General features: G+C 46.2%; 1 protein-coding gene across 3 annotated transcripts in view; it reads right to left on the bottom strand.

Moving 5' to 3' along the window:
* The window catches only part of col7a1 (collagen, type VII, alpha 1), a 404,499-nt gene that overhangs the window by 124,166 nt on the left and 254,662 nt on the right, over positions 1 to 25,671 (bottom strand). For 2 of the 3 annotated variants that reach the window (XM_072473023.1, XM_072473021.1), the window contains exons 63-71: positions 25,460 to 25,495; positions 24,066 to 24,101; positions 18,176 to 18,256; positions 10,343 to 10,378; positions 8,186 to 8,257; positions 6,794 to 6,838; positions 5,098 to 5,133; positions 3,371 to 3,406; positions 854 to 961 (exon numbers count right to left, since the gene is read on the bottom strand). In XM_072473023.1, the coding sequence (XP_072329124.1) occupies positions 854 to 961; positions 3,371 to 3,406; positions 5,098 to 5,133; positions 6,794 to 6,838; positions 8,186 to 8,257; positions 10,343 to 10,378; positions 18,176 to 18,256; positions 24,066 to 24,101; positions 25,460 to 25,495 (486 nt within the window). The remainder of the gene's footprint in view (positions 1 to 853; positions 962 to 3,370; positions 3,407 to 5,097; positions 5,134 to 6,793; positions 6,839 to 8,185; positions 8,258 to 10,342; positions 10,379 to 18,175; positions 18,257 to 24,065; positions 24,102 to 25,459; positions 25,496 to 25,671) is intronic. The other variant, XM_072473022.1, reaches the window with a different exon arrangement.

The following is a 25,671-nucleotide window of genomic DNA, read 5'->3' as shown; positions in this document are numbered from 1 at the left end:
TGGGTGCCTGGAACGCTTTGCCAGCGGAGGTGGTAGAGGCGGGCACGATAGCATCATTTAAGATGCATCGAGACAGATATATGAACGGGCGGGAAACAGAGGGAAGTAGCTCCTTGGAAAATAGGCGACAGGTTTAGATAAAGGATCTGGATCGGCGCAGGCTGGGAGGGCCGAAGGGCCTGTTCCTGTGCTGTAATTTTCTTTGTTCTTTGTACTCTGATTCAGCTTTTCCAGCTTTTTCCATAACTCGACGGACAGCTTCTTTTTTAACTCCCCTCTAATGGCTACACATTTTGTAAATCATTATAATTACACATTAAACATGTCTATTAACATTAATGCGATGGATGAGCTGTAAAGTTTGGAAAACTGTATCACTGACCACACCCCACTCCCTCACTCAGCAGTCCCACCTCCCATCCCCCCCACACTCGCAACCTCCCTTATTACCACCTGCCCCCCTCCCCCAGCACCATGGCCTCTCCCACCAGTCTGGCACTGAGGCCATCACTCACTTTCTTACTCTTCCTCCAAGTTTCTCTTCCCTGCTGCGGCTAATAGGCTCAATTGCACCACTGCATTGAGCGAATCAGCAGCAAGCATGGGAGGAAAACAACTTGCGATTGGAGGAAGGGTGAGGAATGGGAAGGTGAGGGACGGCGCATTAGCCTGAACACTGGAGACCCTTGCATTGTGGAAGAAGGGGAGGGAAATCCAGCAGTACACAATGAAGAGGAAGAGTACCCCCAGAGACAACTGCCCCAGATATGGAGAGCTTTTCCATAACCGTTTAAGAAGGTTAGTGCACGTTCCTCAATCCCTTTGGATGTTCTGGCCAGGGACTATCACATACCTGCCCAGGGGGTCCTGGAAGCCCAACCACGCCGGGGAGCCCTGGTGGGCCGATAAGTCCTGGCAGCCCCAAATCTCCACGTTCGCCTTTAGCGCCATCTCGACCCTGCTTGGATCACCACATGAAACAAAGGGTGAGATACGTTTATGTCAAGGAGGTGGATCTGTGCCCTTCTTCCCAGAAGCCTTCACCACACCTGTCCCACTGTGTCCTTAATATTTTGGGAGCCAGGAGGTCCCAGGTACAGTTCCCAACCAGGGCTCTGAATTAGAACCTCGCAGCCAGGAATAACGTAAAACATTTGACAATGCGCCATGGGGCTGAACAAGGGAAAAGTCTGGAGGGATTCTGACCATGGTCGCAATCCAGTGAACCGAGCTGGATATTACACCAGGGATGGGGACCAAGCGGCAGACTTTTCGTCTGGAATGCCTCGAGTTCTGTTTTATATTCATTCACGAGATAAGTGTTGGTGGAAACGGAGTGTCTCGCTCGGTCATTTCAGAGGGACAGTTGAGAGTCATCCACATTTCTGTGGGTCTGAAGTCACATGTGGTCCAGATGGGTTTTTAATGACAATCTGATAGTTTCACGGTCACTGTGACTGCTAAAAGTGTTTTATTACAGATTTATTCAATTGATCAATTTTAAATTCCCCAGATTTTAGTCCAGGCCTTTGGAGTAATCATAGATTCCCTAGGGTGCAGAAGGAGGCCATTAGGCCCATCAAGTGCAACAGAGAGATCTTGGGGTTCATGTCCACAGATCTCTGAAGGTTGCCACTCAAGTGGATAGAGCCGTGAAGAAGGCCTATAGTGTGTTAGCGTTTAGCAACAGGGGGCTTGAGTTTAAGAGCCGTGGGATTATGCTGCAACTGTACAGGATCCTGGTGAGACCACATTTGGAGTATTGTGTGCAGTTCTGGTCATCTCACTATAGGAAGGATATGGAAGCATTGGAAAGGGTGCAAAGGAGATTTACCAGGATGCTGCCTGGTTTGGAGGATAGGTCTTAAGAGGAAAGGCTGAGGCACCTAGGGCTTTTCTCTTTGGAGCGGAGGAGGATGAGAGGTGACTTAATAGAGGTCTATAAGATGGTGAGGGGGATAGATAGAGTGGACGTTCAGAAACTATTTCCTCGGGTGGATGTAGCTGTTACAAGGGGGCATAACTATAAGATTCAGGGTAGGAGATGTAGGAGGGATGTCCGAGGTAGGTTCTTTACTCAGAGAGTGGTTAGGGTGTGGAATGGACTGCCTGCTGTGATAGTGGAGTCGGACACTTTTGGAACTTTCAAGCGGTTATTGGATAGGCACATGGAGCACACCAGAATGACAGGGTGTGGGATAGCTTGATCTTGGTTTCGGACAAGGCTCGGCATAACATCGTGGGCCGAAGGGCCTGTTCTGTGCAGTACTCTTCTATGTTCTATGTTCTAAGCCTGCACCAGCCCTCTGTAAGAGCACCCTAACTAGGCCCACTCCCCCATCTCATCCCTGTAACCCCACCTAACCTTTTGGAAATTAAGGGGCAATTTATCATGGCCAACCTACCTAACCTGCACATCTTTGGACTGTGGGCAGAAACCGGAGCATCCGGAGGAAACCCATGCAGACACAGGGAGAACATTCAAACTCCATATAGTCACCCAAGGCAGGAATTGAACCTGGGTGCCTGGCGCTGTGTTAACCGCCCATCCAGTAATTTAACCACTAATTGCCCAGAAGACACAGATGACCACCTGGGTGAGGTTAGTGTTACAAACTCAAAGAGTACAGTATATTTGTCGATTAGAACCGCTTGTAACGTAGTTGCTTCCAGTCAGTGTCTCGTGGCAGAGGCCACACGACTAAGGCAAGTCAGGTAGGTCCTTTAGTACACAATCGCATTTTAATTCAAACTGTCAGGTCTGGAAGACACTGTCAGAAAGGGTGAGGTGGAAGCAGACTAATTGGAACTGATTAAAAACAAATTTAATAGAAACTTGAAGGCAAAATCATTTTGTGTTGGGGGGGGGTGATAGAGTGGAACGAATTAGCTACGTCTTTCACGGAGCCAACATGGACCTTATGGGCCGAATGGCCTTCTTCTGTGCAGGATGCTTCTGCGATATGATATAGATAAGTGAAATGTCAGATTGTTACTTCAAAGTAGGCCAAGGCAATAGTCTGGTGGCAATAAACAAAAATTAGTGATCACATTTATTTGGGCCAGAATTAGGGAAAAACTCTTGGCTCAAGGAGTAATAAATGGTTGGACAATCGACAAAGCAAAATAATTGTGGTTATCCAAGAAACTAACTGAACGATATGATGGAAGAGTCCCTGCAGGTGGTAAAAGGTGACCATCCCATATCGCTTGGGTTCCCGCCAAATCCTTGACAATTGAGTGGCACAGAAGCGTGCTCTGGGACATTCTGTGCTCCCTTCAATTGTACAAGAAAAACAATGGACTTTTTAGATGGGTTAAATCAATCCTGCCCTTCGCAACTGCAGCCAACCCCAAATCAAATACGTACATCTCTTGCAGGGCTTCCCGAGTCACCTTTTTCACCCTAAAACATGAATAGAGTACAGAGATGTTAGTACTGAACCTCAATGTAGGGTCGAGAGTGTAGTTACTGATCACTGCTGAAATTCTTTCACTTATAATAGCAGTGGGAGCTTAATTACCCACACCCCATTTACCCGGGCTACATTTACCCGGGCTCCATTAACCCGCGCTCCATTAACCCGCACCCCATTTACCCGGGCTCCATTAACCTGCGCTCTATTAACCTGCGCTCCATTTACCCGCGCCCCATTAACCCGCGCTCCATTTACCCACGCCCCATTTACCCACGCCCCATTTACCCACGCCCCATTTACCCGCGCCCCATTAACCCGCACTCCATTAACCCGCACTCCATTAACCCGCACTCCATTAACCCGCACTCCATTAACCCGCACTCCATTAACCCGCGCTCCATTAACCCGCGCTCCATTTACCCGCGCTCCATTAACCCGCGCTCCATTAACCCGCGCTCCATTTACCCGCTCTCCATTACTCATGCTCCAAATACCTGCCTCCTCTAGCAGCCAACAAAACCTCCATCTCACATTTGAACTGCTTTTTTTACTAACTGCTGGATTTAACTTCACTTGCACACCTGGATAATTTCTGTGCTAGTTAAGAAGTTAAGTTTTGGACCCTCGATTACCATTTTCTCCTATTCACGAGTATGGGTATCGATGCTTGCCAATGAAGGTTCCTTTCTTTACATTAAATTCAGGGATGTCGGCGTGGCTGGCCGGGTCAGCATTTGTAGCCGATGCCTATCTCCCCTCGCGAAGGTGGCGGTGAGCTGCCTTCTTGAACCGCTGCAGTCCATGTGGTGTAGGTACACCCACTGTGCTGTTAGGGGGGGGGGAGATCAGGATTTTGACCCGGCGACAGTGAAGGAGCGGCGATATATTTCCAAGTCAGGATGGTGAGGGGCTCGGAAGGGAACCTCCAGCTGGTGGTAATCCCTTGCTGCAGTGCATTTTGCCGCTGGTACTCACTGCGACCACTCTACTTGCCGCGAACAGTGAACGTCAGCAGTCTGCATCCGTCCAAAAGACAACTTGAAGCAAAATGTTCACATGAGAATCATGCAGGCAATGGAGAGGAGCGGGGGTTTAAAATGGGGCCAGCAGTTCCCCTGCATTCCCTCCCATCACCCCGACTACCTCACTGCCACCTCTACTCACCGAATGTCGGTAAACATTGAGGTGATCACTGCAAACAAACGGGTGCTGGTGAATGTGGAAACGCTGGAACCTCAATTACATAATTAGATAACTTCACCATCTTAACCTCCCAAGAGTTGCCAATGGCGCTTTTTTTTTGTTGGAAAGCGGGACTGGACCAGAGGAGACCCAGATAAGATTTAAATCTTTGGCCTTAGTCTCCTTTTCATGCTCCTTCTGGCTCACCAAGAAAATATTAGGCCTGCAACTCCCTTGCTCTATTTTCTCTCTTGCACCACCTCCCCAGGTACCGTTTCCTTTGGTACCCAGCAGGGGCTCCACATCATCCCCACAGCCTGTAGACGGGAGTCAGTGTAGAGAGGTTAAAATAAGATCCATATAATGTTTTGGAAGGGGAGCTGGGGTGACTTTGGGGTGAATGGAGGCAGACCCCCCCCTCCCCCCCACCACCCCACTCCTGCGAATCCCACCCTGGTCTGAAATAGAGGCTTAACCATATTTTGTCCTCGCTTACTTTCTTTCCGTCCTCTCCCGGAGTCCCGTCTTCTCCCTGGGGAAAAGCAGAACGTTTTAGTGTCAAAAACAGAATCAGGAAGTTGGCATACCTAATGTTGCGGACTGTTATTAATTGCACATCTTCATTCTCCCAGTAGGGGGCAGTGCTTTTGGAGGTGCCTCTCACGACATCACCAAGATGCAGCCGTGGCTCACTGTCCATACATTTGGCTGTAAATAAGGAAGTTCCCATTGCACATTTCCTGGCAGTACAAATTTAGCTTTAATCTGTCCATAACGAGCAGTCAGCATGAAGGATGGGGGAAGGAATTATGAAGAAGGAATTTATATAGCCCCTCAGGACATTCCAATGCATATTTCAGCCAGTGAAGTCCTTCTGGCGCGTAGTCACTGTCGTAAAGTAGGCCAATATGTTAGTCAAGCCCGATTGGTGCAGAGCAAGCTCCCACACACAGCCTTCCGGTCTCAACATCAAATTCAACAACTTCAGATGATCAGCTCTACCCCACCTCGACCCATTCGTTTTCATCCCATTTCATTTCAACTGTTTTTTACCATTTCTTTTTCTCTTGTCTTCCTTTATATATATTTACCCCCCACCCCCCCCAATCATATCCACCTTTCCTTACCCTTTCTCCCCTTTGCCTCCCCCTTCCCCTCCCCCCACATCTCCATCTGTCACAGTTTACCCTCTGATGTTAGTTTCTCTGCTGTTTGGCCTTTCACATCTTTTGTCCTCTCTGGGGGCTGCCATTAGCACTCTTTCCCTTGGTTTCTGTGGCCATTAGCACCTGGTTTCCCTGGGTTTCTGTGGCTATGACTCATCTTTCATTCTCACTCCACAGTATAAATATTTCCCACTTTCTCTGTCTGTTAGCTTTGACAAAGAGTCATCGGACTCGAAACGTCGGCTCTTTTCTCTCCCTACAGATGCTGCCAGGCCTGCTGAACTTTTCCAGCATTTTCTCTTTCAGATTCCAGCATCCGCAGTAATTTGCTTTTATCCAATGACTCAATCATCTGTTCTAGGGAAATTGGTTTGAGCGATAAATACTGGCCACAGGTCACTGGGAAGAACTACCTTGCTCTGCTTTGAAAAAGTGCTACGGGACCTTCTATATCTACCCGAGGGGGCAGTTAGGGCCTTGAATTCAAATGCCATCCAAAACATGACACCTGAGACGGTGCAGTGCCCCCTCAGTATTGCACTGGGAGTGTCATCCTACATTATATCCTAGATCACTCACAGGATCCCTACAGTGGCGAAAGAGGACATCCAGCCCATCGAGTCTGCACCGACCCTCGGAAAGAGCACTCTACCTAGGCCTAAACCCCCCGTCCTAACCCCATAATCCCACCTAATCTTTGGACACTGAGGAGCAATTTAGCGTGGCCAATCCACCTAACCCACACATCCTTGGACTGTGGGAGGAAACTGGAGCACCCGGAGGAAACCCACGCCGATACGGGGAGAACGTGCAAACATATTTTGCACACACGGCCAGCCACCCAAGGTTGGTATTGAACCCGGGACCCTGCCGCTGTGAGGCAGCAGTGCTAACCACTGTGCCACCCCCTGCAAGCATGATTTGATCCTGTGAGTAGCCGGATCCAGAACTTGCCTACTTTGCACTGTCAGGTGCCGGGGTCAGTAAATTGCCACGGTTAACGTACCACGGTTCAGCTGTACTTACATTCCTTCCAGCAAGTCCTGGCTTCCCATCATCTCCTGATTTGCCCTAAGATGGACAGAATTACAATAAAAATACATTTGAATATTTCTGAAGAGAGACACATGTTACTGAAGCTTCTCGACTCGCACTCATCAGGGCAAACACTAGAAAGCCACATTTCAAACAATCAAAACGATGTATGCTACAGGAGAAAAGGGTGCTGATTGGTTGTTAAGTTGTCTCTGATTGGCCAAGGTATTGCCATGGCGAAAGCAATGGGGAACGTTAGACTTCTCATGCAGCCCCCCCCACCTCCGAATCTCTCCCCCCTCATTCAAAAAAGGTGTGAGGCTTGAACATATTCCGTTTGTTCAAAGAGAAAGGGTTACGGTGTTTAATGCATGTCACTTCTGGCAAGCTTAAGCAAGTCCTGTTACGGGCTCAACTGGTTATCTTATGTTGCGTGGCTAATAGCCCACTCAGGATTGTTCAGCAAGTGCTGCCCAATCGTAGAGTTCCATTCAACAGTAGGTGATTTTGTGTTTTGCAAGTGCCAGCTCGTGGAAAATAAATTTGCAAATTTTATTTTCCCCTCTTTTTATAATTCCCAATAAGAAGTCTTACAACACCAGGTTAAAGCCCAACAGGTTTGTTTCAAATCACTAGCTTTCGGAGCACTGCTCCTTCCTCAGGTGAATTCCCAAGAAAGGGCTGGCACTGGCCATGATTGATGGGACATTGGCTACAGGCAGCAACACAGTCAAGTCTCACAGTGTCCTCAGGTTATGGCTCAGTAAACAGGAATGGGACCTCTCCCCTCCCGGGTAACCACCAACAATTGTTACCTGGTTGCGTTCGAGATCCAAACAGTGAGGTTAACTGGAAAGGAAACAAACCCAAATTCTGGCTGATATGCCCGCCCTCTGTTCCATACATTGTTTAAAGCAATCCTCATCGCTTGTGCATAGATAGCTCCAAACCAATGTGGCCCGTTGTGACTCATCCCAAACCATCCGTTTAGCTCTGGTACATTCCGGTTCATTGGTCACTTGTGGCCGCCCTTAATGATCGATTAGTGCAGACGGAAGGGAATGAGCTGAGACAATTGGAAGAGGGAGAGTTAAGCAGGGAATCTCCACACTCTGATATCACAGCATACAATAGGACCTGTGAGGGGAGGGGTTAAATAGGTCGTGGTGAGGAGGGTAATAGTGAACCTTGGGTGGAAACAATTGACCGCCCCCCCCACCTTGCCTCATTGTTCCTCTTCGCCGCCACCACCACCACCCACCTCACCACCAGAAGCTTAGGCCTAGATTATTTCTGCTTTTCCCTCCGACATTTCGGCCCATCCCTGTGCCTGCCTGGAACCAGCTTCCACGAGCTGCTCAAAGGGGGTCACATGTAACTTACTGGAATCCCGGAAAGGCCCGCGGGGCCTGTTACTCCCGGTGGGCCTTGCTCTCCTCTCAGGCCGGGCAAACCCTGTGTTGGAAGAATATCAACAACATTTTGGCATGTCTTTCATTTCCAACAAAGGTAAAAACAGTAACTTAGGCGGAACCTATCTTTTTCCAACAATTCCGATAACGGGTAAGCTGGTGAAACACTCGCAGGGGTGGTGTAAGAGCATCGTAAGTCTATTTAGAAGAAAACAAGGATAGGAAATGGCTGTCTGGTGTGTGACGGTGCCGGGCCTATTATCTCAGTCCGAATAAATGGGTGGGGAGAAGAGAAAAAAAGGAAAAGACTTGCATTTATATAGCATCTTTCACGACCGCGGGATGTCCCAAAGCATTTTACAGGCAATTAAATACTTTGGAAGTGTCGCCACTGTTGCAATTTAGGAAATGCGGAGGCCAATTTGCAAACAGCAATTGACCATTGTGACAACAACCAGATCGTCCATCTTTGTGATCCCGGTTGAGGGATAAACGTTGGCCAGGTCCTTGGGAGGAAGAACTCCCCTTGCTCTTCTTCAAAATATTACCTGAGAGGGTAGACAAGGCCTCAGGTTAATGTCTCACTTGAAAGACGGCAGCTGCAGCAGGGTGGCTCCCCCACAGCTCTGCTCTGGAACGTTAGGCTGGGTTTGGTGCTCAAGTCTTTGGAGTCGGGCTCGAACCCACGACCTCCTGACTCTGAGCCGCGAGAGCTACCCAGAGCCACGGCTGGAGCAGATGGTGTTGAAGCCAAAGTGAGGGGAGGAAAACGGTTCAATGAGTTGTCATGATTTTGTTTGGTTGGAAGGGAGGAGAGAGAATTTTGATGTCTTCAAGACCCCCAATGCTACAAGGGAGGCTTGGAAAAGCCCCCATCAAATTCTTCAGATATATAAAAACAAACCTCAGTCTCCCGAACCCCCACAACTTAACGCAGTTACTGAACAAACCCAGGTTCAAAAATAATTTCATTTGATTAAATGTTATGTCTATTCAATGGATGTGATATTTTTCAACCAAGCATTGTAATACGCTGACCTCATAATTTGATCAGTTCAAACCGTTGGACAAGGAGGTTTTGTGATGCAGTGGGTCGCATCCCTGCCTCTGAGCCGGAAGCTCCCAGTTCGATTCCCACCCCAGGACTTGATAGCCAAGGGAAGTATGTTCATAACGGGGTCAAACCGGTTGAGTGTGTCAACCTGCAAATCCTTCCAGCACGCCAATGGCTGGGGGTAAGAATGGGAAAGACTCCTGGTCAGCCGCGCTTCATGTGGCGTGGCGCTGTAAGCCCCTGGCGACAGCCGAGTGACCTGGGCTGGAATTCTCCCACCACTGAAATTGTCTTTTCCCCTCTGGCAGTGCACTCCCGCCCATGGGTTGCCCGGTGGCACGGGGTGGCTTCAATGGGAAATCCCAATGACCAGCGGACGGCGAGGCGGAGAAATACGTGACTGGGGTACCCGAGAATCTGGCCCCTGTTGCGGGAATTACTAGCTATGGAAACAGACGAAAGAAACAGACCACTAGATGTGGGAAAAGAATTGGCATGAAAGCCATTGGATAAACACAAATAATAGCTTCCTAATGCATATCCATTCGCTTTGCTGTGCTTACAAATGGAGCGACTTCCAAACACAATTTTAACTAACACACTCCCCTGTCCAACTGGCCAAGTATTGCAATTCATCACTACAGCATCTTGTATTTATATGGTACCTTTAACACAGGAAAGCATAGCAATTTACTCCGCTTGAACATTGTCAGGCCAGCTGGAGAAGGAGGGATTAAAACAGGTGACCCCCAAAGCTGAGTCAGTGGTGGAGGTTTGAAGGGTTGTCATAAAGGAATAGAGTTGAAGCAGTGGAGCGGGTTAGAGAGGGAATGTCAGAGCCTAGGGCCTCGATGGTTGAAGGTGAATGGTGGGTGGGTGCATGGGGGTGGGGGTACGCAGGAGCCTGGGGTTGGGGGAACACATAGGTTTCAGGGGATTGTGGGAAGCTGCAGAGAAAGAGCGAGGGAACCAGGCCACGGAGTAATTTCAATCCTGAAGCATGAAAGGCATCGGAAGAACTGGACCTAAGCACAGCAGGCCTCAATGTATCTGGTCAATGTGTGGATCACTTACATCTCTGCCGGGTTCCCCCTGTTTTCCCTGCTCACCCTGAAAAGAAATGGAGACATGAAAATCAGTGACGCCACGAGAGAGAGTTAACTGAATGCCTCGCTGAACTGTACTACTTTCAGTTAGTCTGTAATCACCTCTATCCACTTGAAGTACTCCAATCGCTCAGTACCTTATTGACCAGGAAGACCCCGGCCTTCGCTCCCAATCTGAAAGAGGCAGATCACAAAAGTGCTTCAAACTGTCTCCCAGCTCCAGAGGCAGAAGGGAGGCGGGAGGTATCCGTGTTCCTGTTCCCAATCACTGTGTGCTGTAGCACTGATTTGAACTTGGTATGGGAAGCAAAGACCTGGAGGGAGGTGTTGGCAGTGGAACAGGTGGCTGTCCTTTGGACCCTCCTGGAGTGTGAGATTCAGGAGATGCGTTCTTTTTCATTTTTGTTTTCATTTTTCCAATTAAGGGGCAATTTAACGTGGCCAATCCATCTACCCTGCATATCCTTCGAGGTTATGGGGGTGAGTGTTATGGGCCAGGGTTTAGAGAACCCCAAAGTGTATCATGGAGTTCACCTGACCCACAACCTTTAATAGATTGTGGGTCTGGGGAGCATACGGGTCTACCTTACAGGTGTGATGCACCTGAGATCCACAGTACTTTTAAATTAAAACAATGTTTATTTATAAAACCAGTTAACACTTTATAAACCCAATGTAAACTTCTTAACAACTATCAACACCAATCAATCCCCAAAGAATACAGTACTCTATACATAACCCAAAATAAATTCCCAAACAACATCCGGAAGACAAAAGACCCTGTTTAACACAGAGATCAGGTTTAAATTCACTAATGAGAGCAGTCAGCACTTTGAAATCACACAATTGATTTGGAGACAGTCTTTAGTTTGCCAAGAGAGATCCTTATGCAGCTCCTTGCTTTGCCTGCTGCTATGCAACTCTCAAAACAAAACTAACCACACCCTGTAGCAAACAGCCTAAAACAAAAGTAAAGCAGACAGCCCAGCTCCGTCCATACTCTGACTCACTGATAAACACCCATTTCTTAAATGTTCATCCAGTACAGCTATTTCTATAAACACCCATTTCTTAAAGGTACTCTCACACGACAGTGAGGCCCATGCAGACGCAGGGAAAATGTGCAAACTCCACATTGACAGTGACCCGGCTCCAGGGCGGACCCAGGTCTCCAATGCCATCAGACAGCAGTGCTAGCCACTGCACGGCTATGCTACCCCTATTTGTTCTTAAGTCACTATCAAAGGACATTTGGTGTTAGACGTTTAGCTGCTGTTGTATAAAGAGTCAAAGGTACTGCTCCTTTTACAAACACCTTTATTCCACTTTAACAGACTCTGCACAAAACGCTATCTTCACATCACCTGACACAAAGGCCACCTGAAGCCCCTTTACACATCAGTGTCAATTATTGGATACTTAACATAAATGAAACAACTAATTGGAATGCCTTTTAACCCATTACTTAACAGTCCCCCCTTCCTTGGAGAAAAATAAATTATTAGGTGAAAACAAAATTACAAGAAATTCAAAACACACATGCAATTTCCCCCCTTCTTTGTTTTCATTTTTTTGGAGGGGAGAAAAAAACAGTCACAGAAACAGGCGCTCTTCATTAACAATATCCAAAAGTTTCTGTGAACTCGCCCCTCTTTTTGCAAAACAGTCTGACAATTGATAGCTACTGTCGACCCATTTAATTTTTATTATTCCCCCTCTGTCCAACATCTCCTTAACCTTTTCTCATTGACACATTTGTAGAATGCACATTTTCCCACAGGGATTTATTGTCAGTGTGACACTCAATGGGTATGCTATCCAAATCCCCTAATCCCAAAATTTCTGTCAATATCTGAGATATATAAAAGGCCATATCCACCGCCTCTACAAGGCTAACGTCTCAGCAGCCAAAGTACTTTTGACCACTCTCCTTATTTTCTTTGTTTCCCAAACAAGAGGGCAACATTTACCAAAAGGAAAATTATAAAACGTCCTGTGCTTGAAGCCCCATCACATAAATTTGCGTAGGACGCATCACTATAAACTATGAGTTTCATTTGCCGAAGGTCACCGAAAACCGGGAACCTTAAAACACACTCCTGCATTTTTAGTTTGGCCAATGCTTTATTTGCTCTTATTATGTCTTCCACTTTGGGATCATTCATTTTTGTACTCAATTCTAAGACATCAAAACGCACATCCGGTCTAGTCTGTCTACCTAACGAATTCAGTTGTCCAATTAAACTTCGCAGTTGCTCTTTTTCCATCTTTGAAACCATTGCGTCTTTTTGTGAAACCCGGCCACGACTAATTGCTATTGGGCTGATGCTCTCCAAATAAGATTGCTGACGTAAAGTTGCCTCTAACTTAGTCTGTCCAATTTCCAGTCCAATATATTTAAATGCACCGGAAGCCTGACTTCCAACCCTGAATTCTTTCCTCAAACCAGGGATTACAATAGCTTCGAAATCACTAGACCCACCCCACAAAAAATCATCGAGATGCATCATAAAGATGCCAGAAAGATTTCCTTTATAGTGCAAGTAAAACATTGCCGGATGTGCTTTCAACTGGCAACAGTCTAACTTTAACAAAACTGACCTTACCGAAAAATGCCAGACTCTGGACGTGTCATTTAATCCATATACACATTTGTTCAACTTCCAGAGTACCCCATCTGTGTTAGCTGCCTATTTAGGAGGACGGAGAAAAATGTCTCTCTGGAGCTGATGCCCCTGCAAAAAGGCAGCTTTTATATCTATAGATTTGCATTCCCATGCCTTTGTGGCTAATAGAGCCAAGAAGATCTTTAAAATAACCTTTCCTGCCGTAAGTGAATCTACCCTTAAATCCTGATCGTCTAAGTTTTCTTCAAATCCCCTTGCCACAAGCCTGGCCTTTGCCTTATAAGTTCCATCCGGAAGAACCTTTTCCATGCAAATCCATCTGTGGGACAGAGCTCTTTGTCCCCTATCCGGTACTTCCGTGTATACCCCAAATTCACTCCAACTATGCAGTTTGTGCTGTTTGGCATCTTTGATAGCTTTTTCATCTAACTTATTGGAAGCCACCAAAATCTCACGTGCATGTGGGCTTCTACTCCTAATAGTATTCGTAGTCTTACTCATGTTCCAAAAGCTTGATAAAATACATCTCCTCTCCTACCTGATATCTCGTTCTGTACTGCTACTGCTTGATCTTTCCCTTCCGCTGTGGGATGTCCTTTCAATAGTTCTCGATCTTTTCCTGCGGACCTGTTCACTATTCGATGTATTATCTGAACTGGCACTCCATTTCTGTGCCCTCCATTTTTGAACTTGTGTTCCCAATCCATTGTCTTGACTCCTTCCCCTGAATGCTGTACATTCAACCAATGTTTATACTTTCCAGTGGCCTTCCCTGCTCTACTAATAACAGTTGCATCCTTCCATTGACTAGCCCCTTCAGGCAAGTTTGTTACTTTTGTACCAACTTTTGGCAGTTGTCCTTTCGGAAAAATGGCCCGGTCTAATTCATCAGAAGTGTTGTGTTCCTCCACAGAAACCCTGTCCATATCAGTTAACTGGTCCTCATAGTTCTGTAACACATGCGTACCAGATGGCCCTGGTTCCTCATCATGTTTGCCTGCTCTGTCTAAATTTGAAAATTTGTTATCTGAACCCATTATCCTTGATGAATGTAACCTAACAGTTTGATTGCCATGTTGCAAAATAATTGTTTTGCCATCTATGCCAATGATCTTCCCTGGGCCTTTCCATTCATTAGAATTGTCTCTCTTATAGTATACCATGCCTCCTTGCTGAAAAACGGCATCTGATGGCCGTACAATATGTCTTAAAGCTCTGCGAATTCTTTCAGAGTCGTCTGCTTCCAAAAAGGCTTTTCTACTGCTATGTAATGCATTTAAATGCTCAGCAAAGGCAGAGCTAATTGTAGTCCCTTCCCAAGCTGGAGGCTGGTCATCCAAAATGGACGGAATTTTAGGAGTTCCACCAATCACTAATTGATAGGGACTATAGCCCCCAACCATCTGCAATGAATTATTTGCATGTACCGCCCATGCTAAAGCTGAATTTAACTTGCAGCTTGGTCTATCTACCAAAATTTTATAGAGCATGTCATCTATTACCGCATGGTTTCTTTCACAGACTCCATTACTAAATGGGCTTTCTGCAGCCGTATTCATAACTATGATATTAAAGTTTTCACATATATCCCTAAACTCATCATTAGCAAATTCTCCCCATTGTCCGTAAGGCATTTTGCCGGTGGGCCCATTCCTGTCCCCATCCATTTTTACACAATTTATTCGAGAATTACTCTCTTTTCTTTACTTCGTACAATCGTTGATTGACTAAACCTGGTTGCTAAATCTACAAAATGCAAAATAAATATATGATTGGCTTTCTCCCAGATCTTAAGGTGCATGGCCACAATGTCGTTAAAATCTCTGGCCAAAGGTAGGGTTACTATCGGTCGTGCTGGTGTACTTCTGTACTTCCTACAAACTTCACAGTGATCACTAACCTGTTCTATCAGTTTAGTATAGTCGTCATCCCTTACCCCTGCATCCTTTAATAAATTTTTCAGCCTCCGAGGAGACGGATGCGCAAATTGCCCATGCAGTTTTAATACCACAAGCTTTTTATCAGCTGAAGTCCCATTTTCAACTGCCATTAACACATCCTTAACCATGCTACTTGAAATATTATTTGTCAGTAATGGAATACAATAGTGTCCCAACTGTGTAAATTGTAAGTCCACCGTCTTTCCAAAAACTGTTGCCTTATCCTGTTCCATATCCAGTTTCATGTGTGCTTTCTTCATCGATGGTCTGCTCAGAAGCAAAGGTATCTCACTTGATACAACATCCGTGCTAATGAAATGATTCACTCCGGCAACATTGGAAGGGATCACCACTCTTTTCAGCGACTTCAGAGTATTCAGGTGCCTCACGGGAGACTGCTGAGTAAAATAAGGGCCCATGGTATTCGAGGCAAGATACTAACATGGATTGACGATTGGCTGTCAGGCAGAAGGCAGAGAGTTGGGATAAAAGGTTCTTTTTCGGAATGGCAACCGGTGACGAGTGGTGTCCCGCAGGGTTCAGTGTTGGGGCCACAGCTGTTCTCTTTATATATTAACGATCTAGATGACGGGACTGGGGGCATTCTGGCTAAGTTTGCCGATGATACAAAGATAGGTGGAGGGGCAGGTAGTATGGAGGAGGTGGGGAGGCTGCAGAAAGATTTAGACAGTTTAGGAGAGTAGTCCAAGAAATGGCTGATGAAATTCAACGTGGGCAAGTGCGAGGTCTTGGACTTTGGAAAAAAGAATAGAGGCATGGACTATTTTCTAAACGGTGACAAAATTCATAATGCTGAAGTGCAAAAGGACTTGGGAGTCCTAGTCCAGGATTCTCTAAAGGTAAACTTACAGGTTGAGTCCGTAATTAAGAAAGCAAATGCAATGTTGTTATTTATCTCAAGAGGCTTGGAATATAAAAGCAGGGATGTACTTCTGAAGCTTTATAAAGCATTAGTTAGACCCCATTTAGAATACTGTGAGCAATTTTGGGCCCCACATCTCAGGAAGGACATACTGGCACTGGAGCGGGTCCAGCGGAGATTCACACGGATGATCCCAGGAATGGTAGGCCTAACATATGATGAACGTCTGAGGATCCTGGGATTATATTCATTGGAGTTTAGGAGGTTGAGGGGAGATCTAATAGAAACTTACAAGATAATGAATGGCTTAGATAGGGTGGACGTAGGGAAGTTGTTTCCATTAGCAGGGGAGACTAGGACCCGGGGGCACAGCCTTAGAATAAAAGGGAGTCACTTTAGAACAGAGATGAGGAGAAATTTCTTCAGCCAGAGAGTGGTGGGTCTGTGGAATTCATTGCCACAGGGGGCGGTGGAGGCCGGGACGTTGAGTGTCTTTAAGACAGAAGTTGATAAATTCTTGATTTCTCAAGGAATTAAGGGCTATGGAGAGAGAGCGGGTAAATGGAGTGGAAATCAGCCATGATTGAATGGTGGAGTGGACTCGATGGGCCGAATGGCCTTACTTCCGCTCCTATGTCTTATAGTCTATTATCATCCCCAAACCTGAAACTTGTGGAACTTTCAAATTCCTTAACCTTGTTACGATTTTCAGCATTCAAGGTGTCCAGGTAACATTTTAACCAGTCAATTCCACACACAATAGATGTGCAGCCACTGTCCAATGCAGCACAATTGAAGGATTCTGCAACCAACACCCCCATTACCGGCGTAAAACTGCCTGTCAATAGGACACTGCCTTCTTTCTGGTCACTATCTTTTTCCTCTTCTGACTCTTCCGTGTCATGTGTCGCTTCAAACATTCTATTGTAACGTGTTGGACAGTTGAGAGCATAATGGTATTGAGGGTCACATTGAAAACATCGATTTATCATGCCCCGTGCATTTCTGGGGTTCATCTTCCTATTGTAGATTCTAACTGGGTTTCTGTCTTCATAATTTCCGGGTCTCGATCTCCTTCTATAGTCTTTGAACCTGTTTGCAGCCGTGCGATTTTGCCATCCTGTTAGTAGTGTATCTTCCATATTCTGCCTTATTGCAGACTGACCTATTTGGGTCATCAGAGCCATCGGAATCGAATGTTTCCCCAGAAACTTTTTTAAAGCTTCTGTCATCTGATCGAATAAGGTATCCTCATCCGTAAACTGAACTCCTGTCAAAACCAGTAGCCTATCCATGTTGCTCACTCTAGCACAGTCAAGTAACTTAAAGGCCAACACAAGCTGTGGAAATTCCAGGTTGTGTTTCTGCAGCCTTTTATATAGTCAGCCAAATTCCATTATATAGTCTTCCATGGGAGAAATCCTCTATTTTCCGGAACTTATCGAAATACGACCATGCTTCATATGCACTTAACAAGTCATCCTTTTTATAAATCTTATCCATATAAAGTAATAGAGGCTCCAGACCTTCTTATGAGTCTAACTATTCCAATTCCAGCTCAGAAAACACTTTGCTCTGGATTTTACTGTCATAAGGTAGTGAAAGAGCCAACGCCATACCTTGTTTTCTCTTTCCCAAGGCGGTTAGCTTCGTCCACATAACTGCTGCACTTCTCCACTGGTCGTACGATTCCCTTTCAGAAAATATGGGGCGGGGGGGTAGTCATATCTGGCCATCTTTATCCTAGGTTCAGCCATATACCTTCTTTATTTTTTCTTCTCATTCACTCCTTGGTTTGGTCTGGAAAAGTTGTATCTTTCAACCCTTCACATTTGCACAGCAACCATCCTCTACTACGATTTGTTAGACGTTTAGCTGCTGTTGTATAAAGAGTCAAAGGTACTGCTCCTTTTACAAACACCTTTATTCCACTTGAACAGACTTTGCACAAAACTATATCTTCGCATCACCTGACACAAAGGCCACCTGAAGCCCCTTTGCACATGTGTCAATTATTGGATACTTAACGTAAATGAGACAACTAATTGGAATGTCTCTTAACCCATTGCTTAACATTTGGTACCCAAGGATCAAGGCTTCCAAAGCCAGATTATATTTCTTTTCAAATGTCTGTAATTGTGGCCTTGATAAAAGAGACTCAACTGTGCAAGATCATGGTCAGCCACCTTTGAGATGCTGTTTAGTCAGTCTCACCTCAGCCTTCACCACTTTGAATTGATCTGCCGATCTGCTTCTTTACAACCAACAGGATCTACAATTCCATCCCACCAGAAGTAAGCCCCTCTTGATCAGCCAACAGGCGAGTGCTTCATTCCAGGCCTAATACTCACCCTCAATCCAGGAGTCCCAGGTGGGCCATTCTTCCCATCTATTCCATTTCTGCCATCCAGGCCAGGCGGTCCTCGGTCACCCTGTGTTCAGAAAGCAGAATGGCGGATTCAGGTTTTGCTCTTTTATATATATTTTTGGAAGCAAATAAAACCCGAGACAAAAGTCCTATCGCGACAAATATGATGACACGTCAAAATGCCACTTATGTAGGCTGCGGTGTGGGGTGATGGTGTAGTGGTACTGTCACTGGACTAGTAATCCTGAGACGCAGGGTAATGCTCTGGGAAGCCTGGTTCGAATCCCACCAGGGCAGATGGTGAAATTTGAATTCAATAAAAAGATCTGGAATGAAAAGTCCAATGATAACCGTGAAACATTTGTCGATTGTCATAAAAACCCATCTGGTTCACTAATGTCCAGTAGGGGAGGAAATCTGCAGTCCTTACCTGGTCTGACCCACAGGGGCTGGTTTAGCACACTGGGCTAAATCGCTGGCTTTGGAAGCAAAGGCAGGCCAGCAGCACGGTACGATTCCCGTATCAGCCTCCCCGAACAGGTGCCGGAATGTGGCAACTAGGGGCTTTTCGCAATAACTTCATTGAAGCCTACTTATGACAGCGATTTTCATTCATTTCATTTTTCATGTGACTCCAGAACCACAGCAATGAGGTTGACCACAATGCCGCTCAGTTCGAGGGTAATTGGGGAAGGACAATCAATGCTGGCCTTGCCTGCAACACCCACATCCCATAAAGAATAAAAATTGTAGTGGGTGTGGGTCGGAAGTTTAGTCTTGATGTTTCCGGATGAACGACTGCATAACTTTTGTGCTATTCCACCTGCAAGACAGAACTTAAGTCCGATCCTTGTCCTCTGTTAAGTTAGCCAATCTCTATCAAAGGTCTGGACATTAGAAATGACCTCTGGCCCCCCTGGGTTGAGGTCGGAGGAAGAGGGGGGGGGGGGGGGTAGGGGGGTGGGGGGGGGGGGTAGGGGGGGGTAGGGGGGGTGGGGGGGGGGGGTAGGGGGGGTAGGGGGGGTGGGGGGGGTAGGGGGTTAAACGGGTCTAGGACAGCCTGGGCAGCACTGTAGCATTCTGGATAGCACAATTGCTTCACAGCTCCAGGTTCCCAGGTTCGATTCCGGCTTGGGTCACTGTCTGTGCGGAGTCTGCACATCCTCCCCGTGTCTGCGTGGGTTTCCTCCGGTTGCTCCGGTTTCCTCCCACAGTCCAAAGATGTGCAGGTCAGGTGGATTGGCCATGCTAAATTGCCCTTAGTGCCCAAAATTGCCCTTAGTGTTGGGTGGGGTTACTGGGTTATGGGGATAGGGTGGAGATGTTGACCTTGGGTAGGGTGCTCTTTCCAAGGGCCGGTGCAGACCCGATGGGCTGAATGGCCTCCTTCTGCACTGTAAATTCTATGATAATCTATGAAACCCAAACTGAGCCTGAATGTGGAGCAAAGGTGGATTTGTCTTCTGATGGGACACCCTGCATGGCCCAATAGATCTACCTTCCCCTATGGAAGCGAGAAATTAAACAGCAGCAAGGATCTGCAAAAATAAACCCCAGAGTTTACTCGGCAACTTCAGAAATTGTGAAATTAAAACAAAAGACACGCCTGAATACGTTTTTGGCAAGGCAGTCGCTTATTTACTCAATTTATTTGGGTGCATAAACCAAATTCTGTCCATCTGAAAATAAACAATCTGTAGTGATAGCCAGTGGCATCACCAAAGTGAGTGACCATCTAAATGTCGAAGCACTTGCATTCATTAGAACATCTGACTCCAATTCTAAATCTGGGCCAGGATTTTACAGCTCCCCCGGTTCCTGTCAAACTGAATGGTGATTGAAATGGTTTGCGATATCCTTGTCAGTGTATGAGTGGGGGGGAGGGAGATGCCGCAATGGGGCCGTATAATTCTGGCCCATGTTATTGTAGGATTTCGGGGGAAGTGCAACTAGACCAGTGATTCCCTAAACGGTGAGTACTTCACTTAAACATGCCTTTGTGTCGACTGCCACGTGGAGGCTCAACAATTTCTCACAGGAAGAGAGGAAACGACAGCCCTCGAAAAGCAGTCATGTACACCTGCTGGATAGGAGCTAAGGTAAAAGAGGAATTGTTGCTCCGGTTCACCTTCTATCATCCCGGATGCCACAACAATAATGGGGTTTGGCTGAAAAGAGAGACGTGTTGCGGAAGCTTTTCATCTTGCACTCATCAAGACAAGCACAAGAATGCCAAATTCCAAACAATCACGCAACAATTTATGCCATCGGAGAAAAGGTGATTGATTGGCCAAGACATTGCCATGATGAAAGCAACAGGGAACTACGGACTTGCCAAGCTCTCAAGTAATTTAACGAAGGTTCAAGGCTTTCTCCTGCAGTATGAGTTATTGTGATGGTTTTAAATTTGGTATTCTCATATTTGTCCTGAAGAGTGCAAGATGCAAAGCTTCTGCAGCATGTTTCATTTCAGCGATATTCAAGTTCTGTATTACCGAGAGACTGATAATGCAATCATTGACTAATAACAGCAATTAATCACCATCACTGGGTCTACTACAGGTGTACACATGAGGCTAGAAATCTCTCAGGGGTGGTGAGGTGTGTTTGGATTCCCATGCCAAGCAAGAAGATGGGGTGCGCGAGAGAGATAGAGAGAGAAAGGGGGCGAAGAGAGCGAAAGACAGGATCAGGCTGAAATTCAGCTCACTCAACATCTCAAAGCAGGCAGACCATGCGTGAAGCCAAGAGGACTAAGCCTGTTGGAGACGGCATGTGAGTCAGAAATAGCCTCACGCTGCTTTCCGAGTTCTGTTGTTGTAAGGTTCTCCATTCTCTGAAATCCGGGTGACACGGCACTTACCTCCTTTTCAAGGGAGGGAGAGAACATGCTTCCGTTGCTCATGGACGCATCTCATGCGCTTCATCTCACTGGGAATCTGGATCAGAGATGGACACAGACTCCGGTGGAATGAAGGACATCAGAATGTGTCTTCCTTGTCTTGTTGTTCATCAATCCCACAGCATTGCTCTGCCACTGGCTAGATCCCTTCCCTTTTCCCGCAGAACCTTTCGTCTCTTCCACCCTATACACCAATCAGGTCACCGGGTGGTCTGATACACAAGTACAGACATGGGCCTGGATTTTGCTGTGATAATGATGGAAGGTCATCAGGGCTCAGTAATACCCTGTTCTCACTGATACTCAGCACTGAGATTACTGCAATGACCTGAACCTACGGTACTTATAAATTCTGCGCAAAGCCATGCCTAATACATTTAGGTGTAAGTGAGTTTTTAAACACTAGAATAAGAGATAATTACTTTTGAACAACCTCTCTGGCTCTGAAAAGTAAAAATTACAAGTGTGGAGCCTCACTCCCTTGGAAGAAAATAACATTGTAGACTTTTACTTATTATTTTGCCTCTCTCTCTTAATCCCATCTGTATTTTCCAATCTTTATCTTGTTTGCTGTACAAGATTTAAATATAATCTATATTCCATTTTTAACTTCCTGCTTTGTGGTCTGTATGCCTCAGTGAGGATACTTCAATCTGATTGGGTGAAGAGCTTCAATGTTGCTTGCACGGTTCGTCGATGTCTGGTGGAGGCTGCCGCACCGAATCAGACAGCGGAAATCCATCATGACCAGCCCACGGAAATTCTCGGAGCAACTGCTGGCAACGCAGGTGCCAGCTGCCATTCTACACTGCAGAGAACAAAACTCTGGACCATAGTTCCAGTACTGATGCATATTTGTATCAATTACACAGATATAATGAAGGTGTTAACAACATTTTCCATTGCAATAGGATGTCCAAAGAAGTGCAGGTTAGGTGCATTGGCCATGCTAAATTGCCCTTGGTGTCCAACAGGTTAGATTGGGTTACGGGGATAGGGTGGAGGCATCGACTTAAGTAGCGTGCTCTTTCCAAGGGCCGGTGCAGACTCGATGGGCCGAATGGCTTCCTTCTGCACTGTAAATTCTATGATTCTATGAGTTAAGAGGACAAGTGTTTAATAAATTTAAAAATTCCATGCTGCCTGAACTGGATACGGAGCATAAACCTGAGTTTAGGATTGAATGGGTGGCTAAGTTCAAAAGAATCCTTTAACATTAGTATGAAGAAAATAACATGGCAAAAATTTCTACAGTGTTTTATCACATCATAAGTGACTGCACAGTGGAGTTTCTTTGGAATTCTGGACTATTAATCGGTCAGAAAATGTTGTAGCCATTCTGAGGCAGAAATACCCTCCAATGGCACTAAATAATTGATCTATTAATCCATCTTTGGTGGCATTAATCAAGGTAGGAATGATGACCAGAGGGACTGGGAAAACTCCCAACGTTTCTTTGAATATTATCATTTAGTCTTTGACATCATCTGCACCATCAGGAGAAATGTAAGGCGGGTGTAAGGTCTCAACTGAAGGAAGCTCCCAGCAGATCATGAGGCGCTCCCTCACTGCTGCCTCAGATTGTCAACCTCGAAATGAGAGCGCTTGCGAAATCTGGGCAAAGTGTCAAGGTCTGTAAATTAGGATACCACTAAGAATGTAACCATTGATAGTGAAGATGAGATAATGCTGGGAGTAATGAGCTGATGGCCTTATAACTCAATATGAATTCATGAATGTTGTTGGGACAAATAAATTGAGGGAGGGGAGTTAAAAGTCTTTAGGCCAAGGCAATGACAAATTGGAATAGAACACAGTGACAAGTCTTGGTCAGTCCTTCTGGAACTCAGGAGGGACAATGTAGAAAGGTTCAAGGCCACAATATCAAGTGTCAAGTTCATATAACGAAGCGAGGTCAGGACATTTGAGGTAAAGAGAGTGCTGGTGAGGTCCAGAAGTAATGTAAAGATGTTGGAAGCACTTTGTCCGACATGAGAGCATTATTCAAGTCTCGTGTGGATTTGGCCTTCATAGAGAATTGTTGAAAGGGAATGGAAAGTTGCTGAACATTTAACATTAGAGTGCCTCAACCTCAGAAATTCCATGTCCAATCCTGATTCTTGACAGCGATGAAGAAACATTTTCCAATTTTTCTTTATTTTCTCTTTTTCTACTCAATGACTGTTTGTGTCAGCAAAGTGGGGGTTTTTTGTGATGGAGCATCTTTCAGATCAGCTTCAGGAGATATCAGGTGAAGCACAATGTGAGGCAAATGAAGAGTAAAGCTCCTTCCACTCGGCTTTTACACAACCTCAGACTAGCCCCCTTTGTCCTTCGTACCCCTGCCACTCTCAACCCTACCTCAGGTCACACTTCCACTTCCCACACTGCCTCATTGATGGCTTATTTTGGGGGAGATTGTTAACCTGGTGTCAGTGTTGCAAGATATTAATAGGAGCATATAAGGTAGATCAGAGAGCAACTATTTATGCTGGGTTAGGATGCATAGTCTAAAATCTAGAACCAGTCATTTCAGGCAGCACTTCTTCATGCAAAGGGTGGTAGCAGTTGGGAATTCCCCTTTGCAATTGATCAATTAGTAATTTTAAATTTGTGATTGACAAGAGCTTTGCTATTCCAAGGGTATTAAGATTATGGGACAGCGGGGGTATATCTCACGGATTGCCAAGGGTCTAAATGGGCACCCCCTGTTTGCTATGTTACATCTTTGGTTTGTACAGATGACCAGGAAATCAGCCCTCATGATCCAAGAGTTATTTCACCATTTGCTACCTGCCGAGAACCCCCCCCTCCCCCCTTGACCCACAGACTGGCAAGAAATTCCACGCGACCAGGGACAGCTTTGCCCATGGTCTTCTCTTCAGGTAGCTATCAAAACCCGTTAAAATCACAATTTATACACAGGTATAATGTCAAATTTGGATATACAGGAGTTTAGATAACAGATTACCTTTTCTCCGGGGAATCCTCTTGGGCCTTGATCACCCTACAGGTAAATTGGATGAAAAATTAAATTGCGCATCAGCAACACGATGATCATAACTGAACCACAATGCTGGTTGGTCACCATCATTTCTTGGGATTTGGCAGGTGGTTTTACAGCTAAATGCCTTTCCTGCCACCAACCCTCCCCGTTTACCTGGCCAGGAACAAGCATCAATCCACACGGGCTTCTTGCACAGATTGGACCAACATTTCTGTTGTCATAATTCAGCCGTAGGTGCGGTGCAAAGGGCAGAAAGATCAACAAGGGCCCAAATATGATAAGTGTGAGTTCTCACCAGGCAAACAAAACCTCCATATAGCCCAGACATGACCCACAGCATCTGAGGGGACCGCGTTAGGGCCACAGGGCGGAAAATCATCAAATACGTTCTCACGCAAACATCATAATTACATTTAATAATTATCCACAAAAGTGTTGATGGTGCTAGGACGTGAAACCCTGGCGGTCCTCGGGCAGAATTCTCCCATCTGGGACTAAGTCCTGTGGCGGGGCGGGGGGCGGGGGGGGGGAGACACGTGGAGCTTTTCCCGCCGCGGAAGCAGATGGGAAAAATGTAGCATCCTCTGGATGGCAAACGGGTGGTTTGTGCCGCATTCCCTGGTGGAGCAGGCCTGATGGCACATAGTCCGTCGTCCTACCCGGGCACCAGATTGAAAAGAGGCCCAACTTCACTGACCCACTATTGAAGAAAGAAGATGGACGCCCTGAAAACGAAGATGGCTCTCCGGGAACATTCTGATGCTGGAAGGTAGGCCTCCTCGTTTACACTGAATCTGGAAGATCCAACTATGCATACTCCCCCGCCGTCCCCCCCCCCCCCCCCCCCCCCCCTCCCCACCCACTACTACGATGCTCTGGGGTCCAGGGTTGGCATCAGCCTCCATCCAGAACTCTGAAGGTAGCCCCAGGCATTGTTCGGTTAAGTCCCGAAATCCGCACACGTCCCAGACGTGTTTTGCATCAGCGTATTTTCCCACTGGTGCTGCGGAGAATCAGGCGCGGGTGGAAGATCCCGGTCTGGTCTTCATCACCATCCCATTCGTAGAATGCAAATCATTTTCATGCCGGCCTCCAGTGGATTTCCTGATTCCCCATAGCGCGCGCCAGCGGAAAACCCCATGGAAAATTCACGCTGGCGTAAAACCAATTTTTTGGGCCTCCCGCCAAATTCTACCCCCACCATTGAAGCCGTCGGTAGGGGCATGGGTGCATTCCTCCCACTGTTAAAAAACCTCTGCTCTATTAAGGGCTCTGACGTGCAGCTGTATCTTCTCCTACACAACTGGGGATAGGAGAGAATGGGCACACAATAGAAATAAATACAGCAAGGAACTTACTTGTGGCCCTGGGGGACCTCTTTGACCGTCCAAACCCTGTCACAATAATAAGAGTGAAAAAATTAATGCAGAGTCACATTGTAAAACAGATTTCTTTTTGTCACCCGTGTCCATCAAGCAACATTGAGGAGAGAAAGCACATTTAGTACACAAGAATTGAGCTCTACTCTTCGAACTCCCAAATCAGCTTCAGCAGGTTCACAATAGATGGC

The sequence above is a fragment of the Scyliorhinus torazame genome, chromosome 13 (assembly GCF_047496885.1).
Source record: "Scyliorhinus torazame isolate Kashiwa2021f chromosome 13, sScyTor2.1, whole genome shotgun sequence".
In the NCBI taxonomy this organism is placed as follows: domain Eukaryota; kingdom Metazoa; phylum Chordata; class Chondrichthyes; order Carcharhiniformes; family Scyliorhinidae; genus Scyliorhinus; species Scyliorhinus torazame.
The sequence above is the reverse complement of the archived record's forward strand: the minus strand, read 5'-3'. Positions and strand labels throughout refer to the sequence as shown.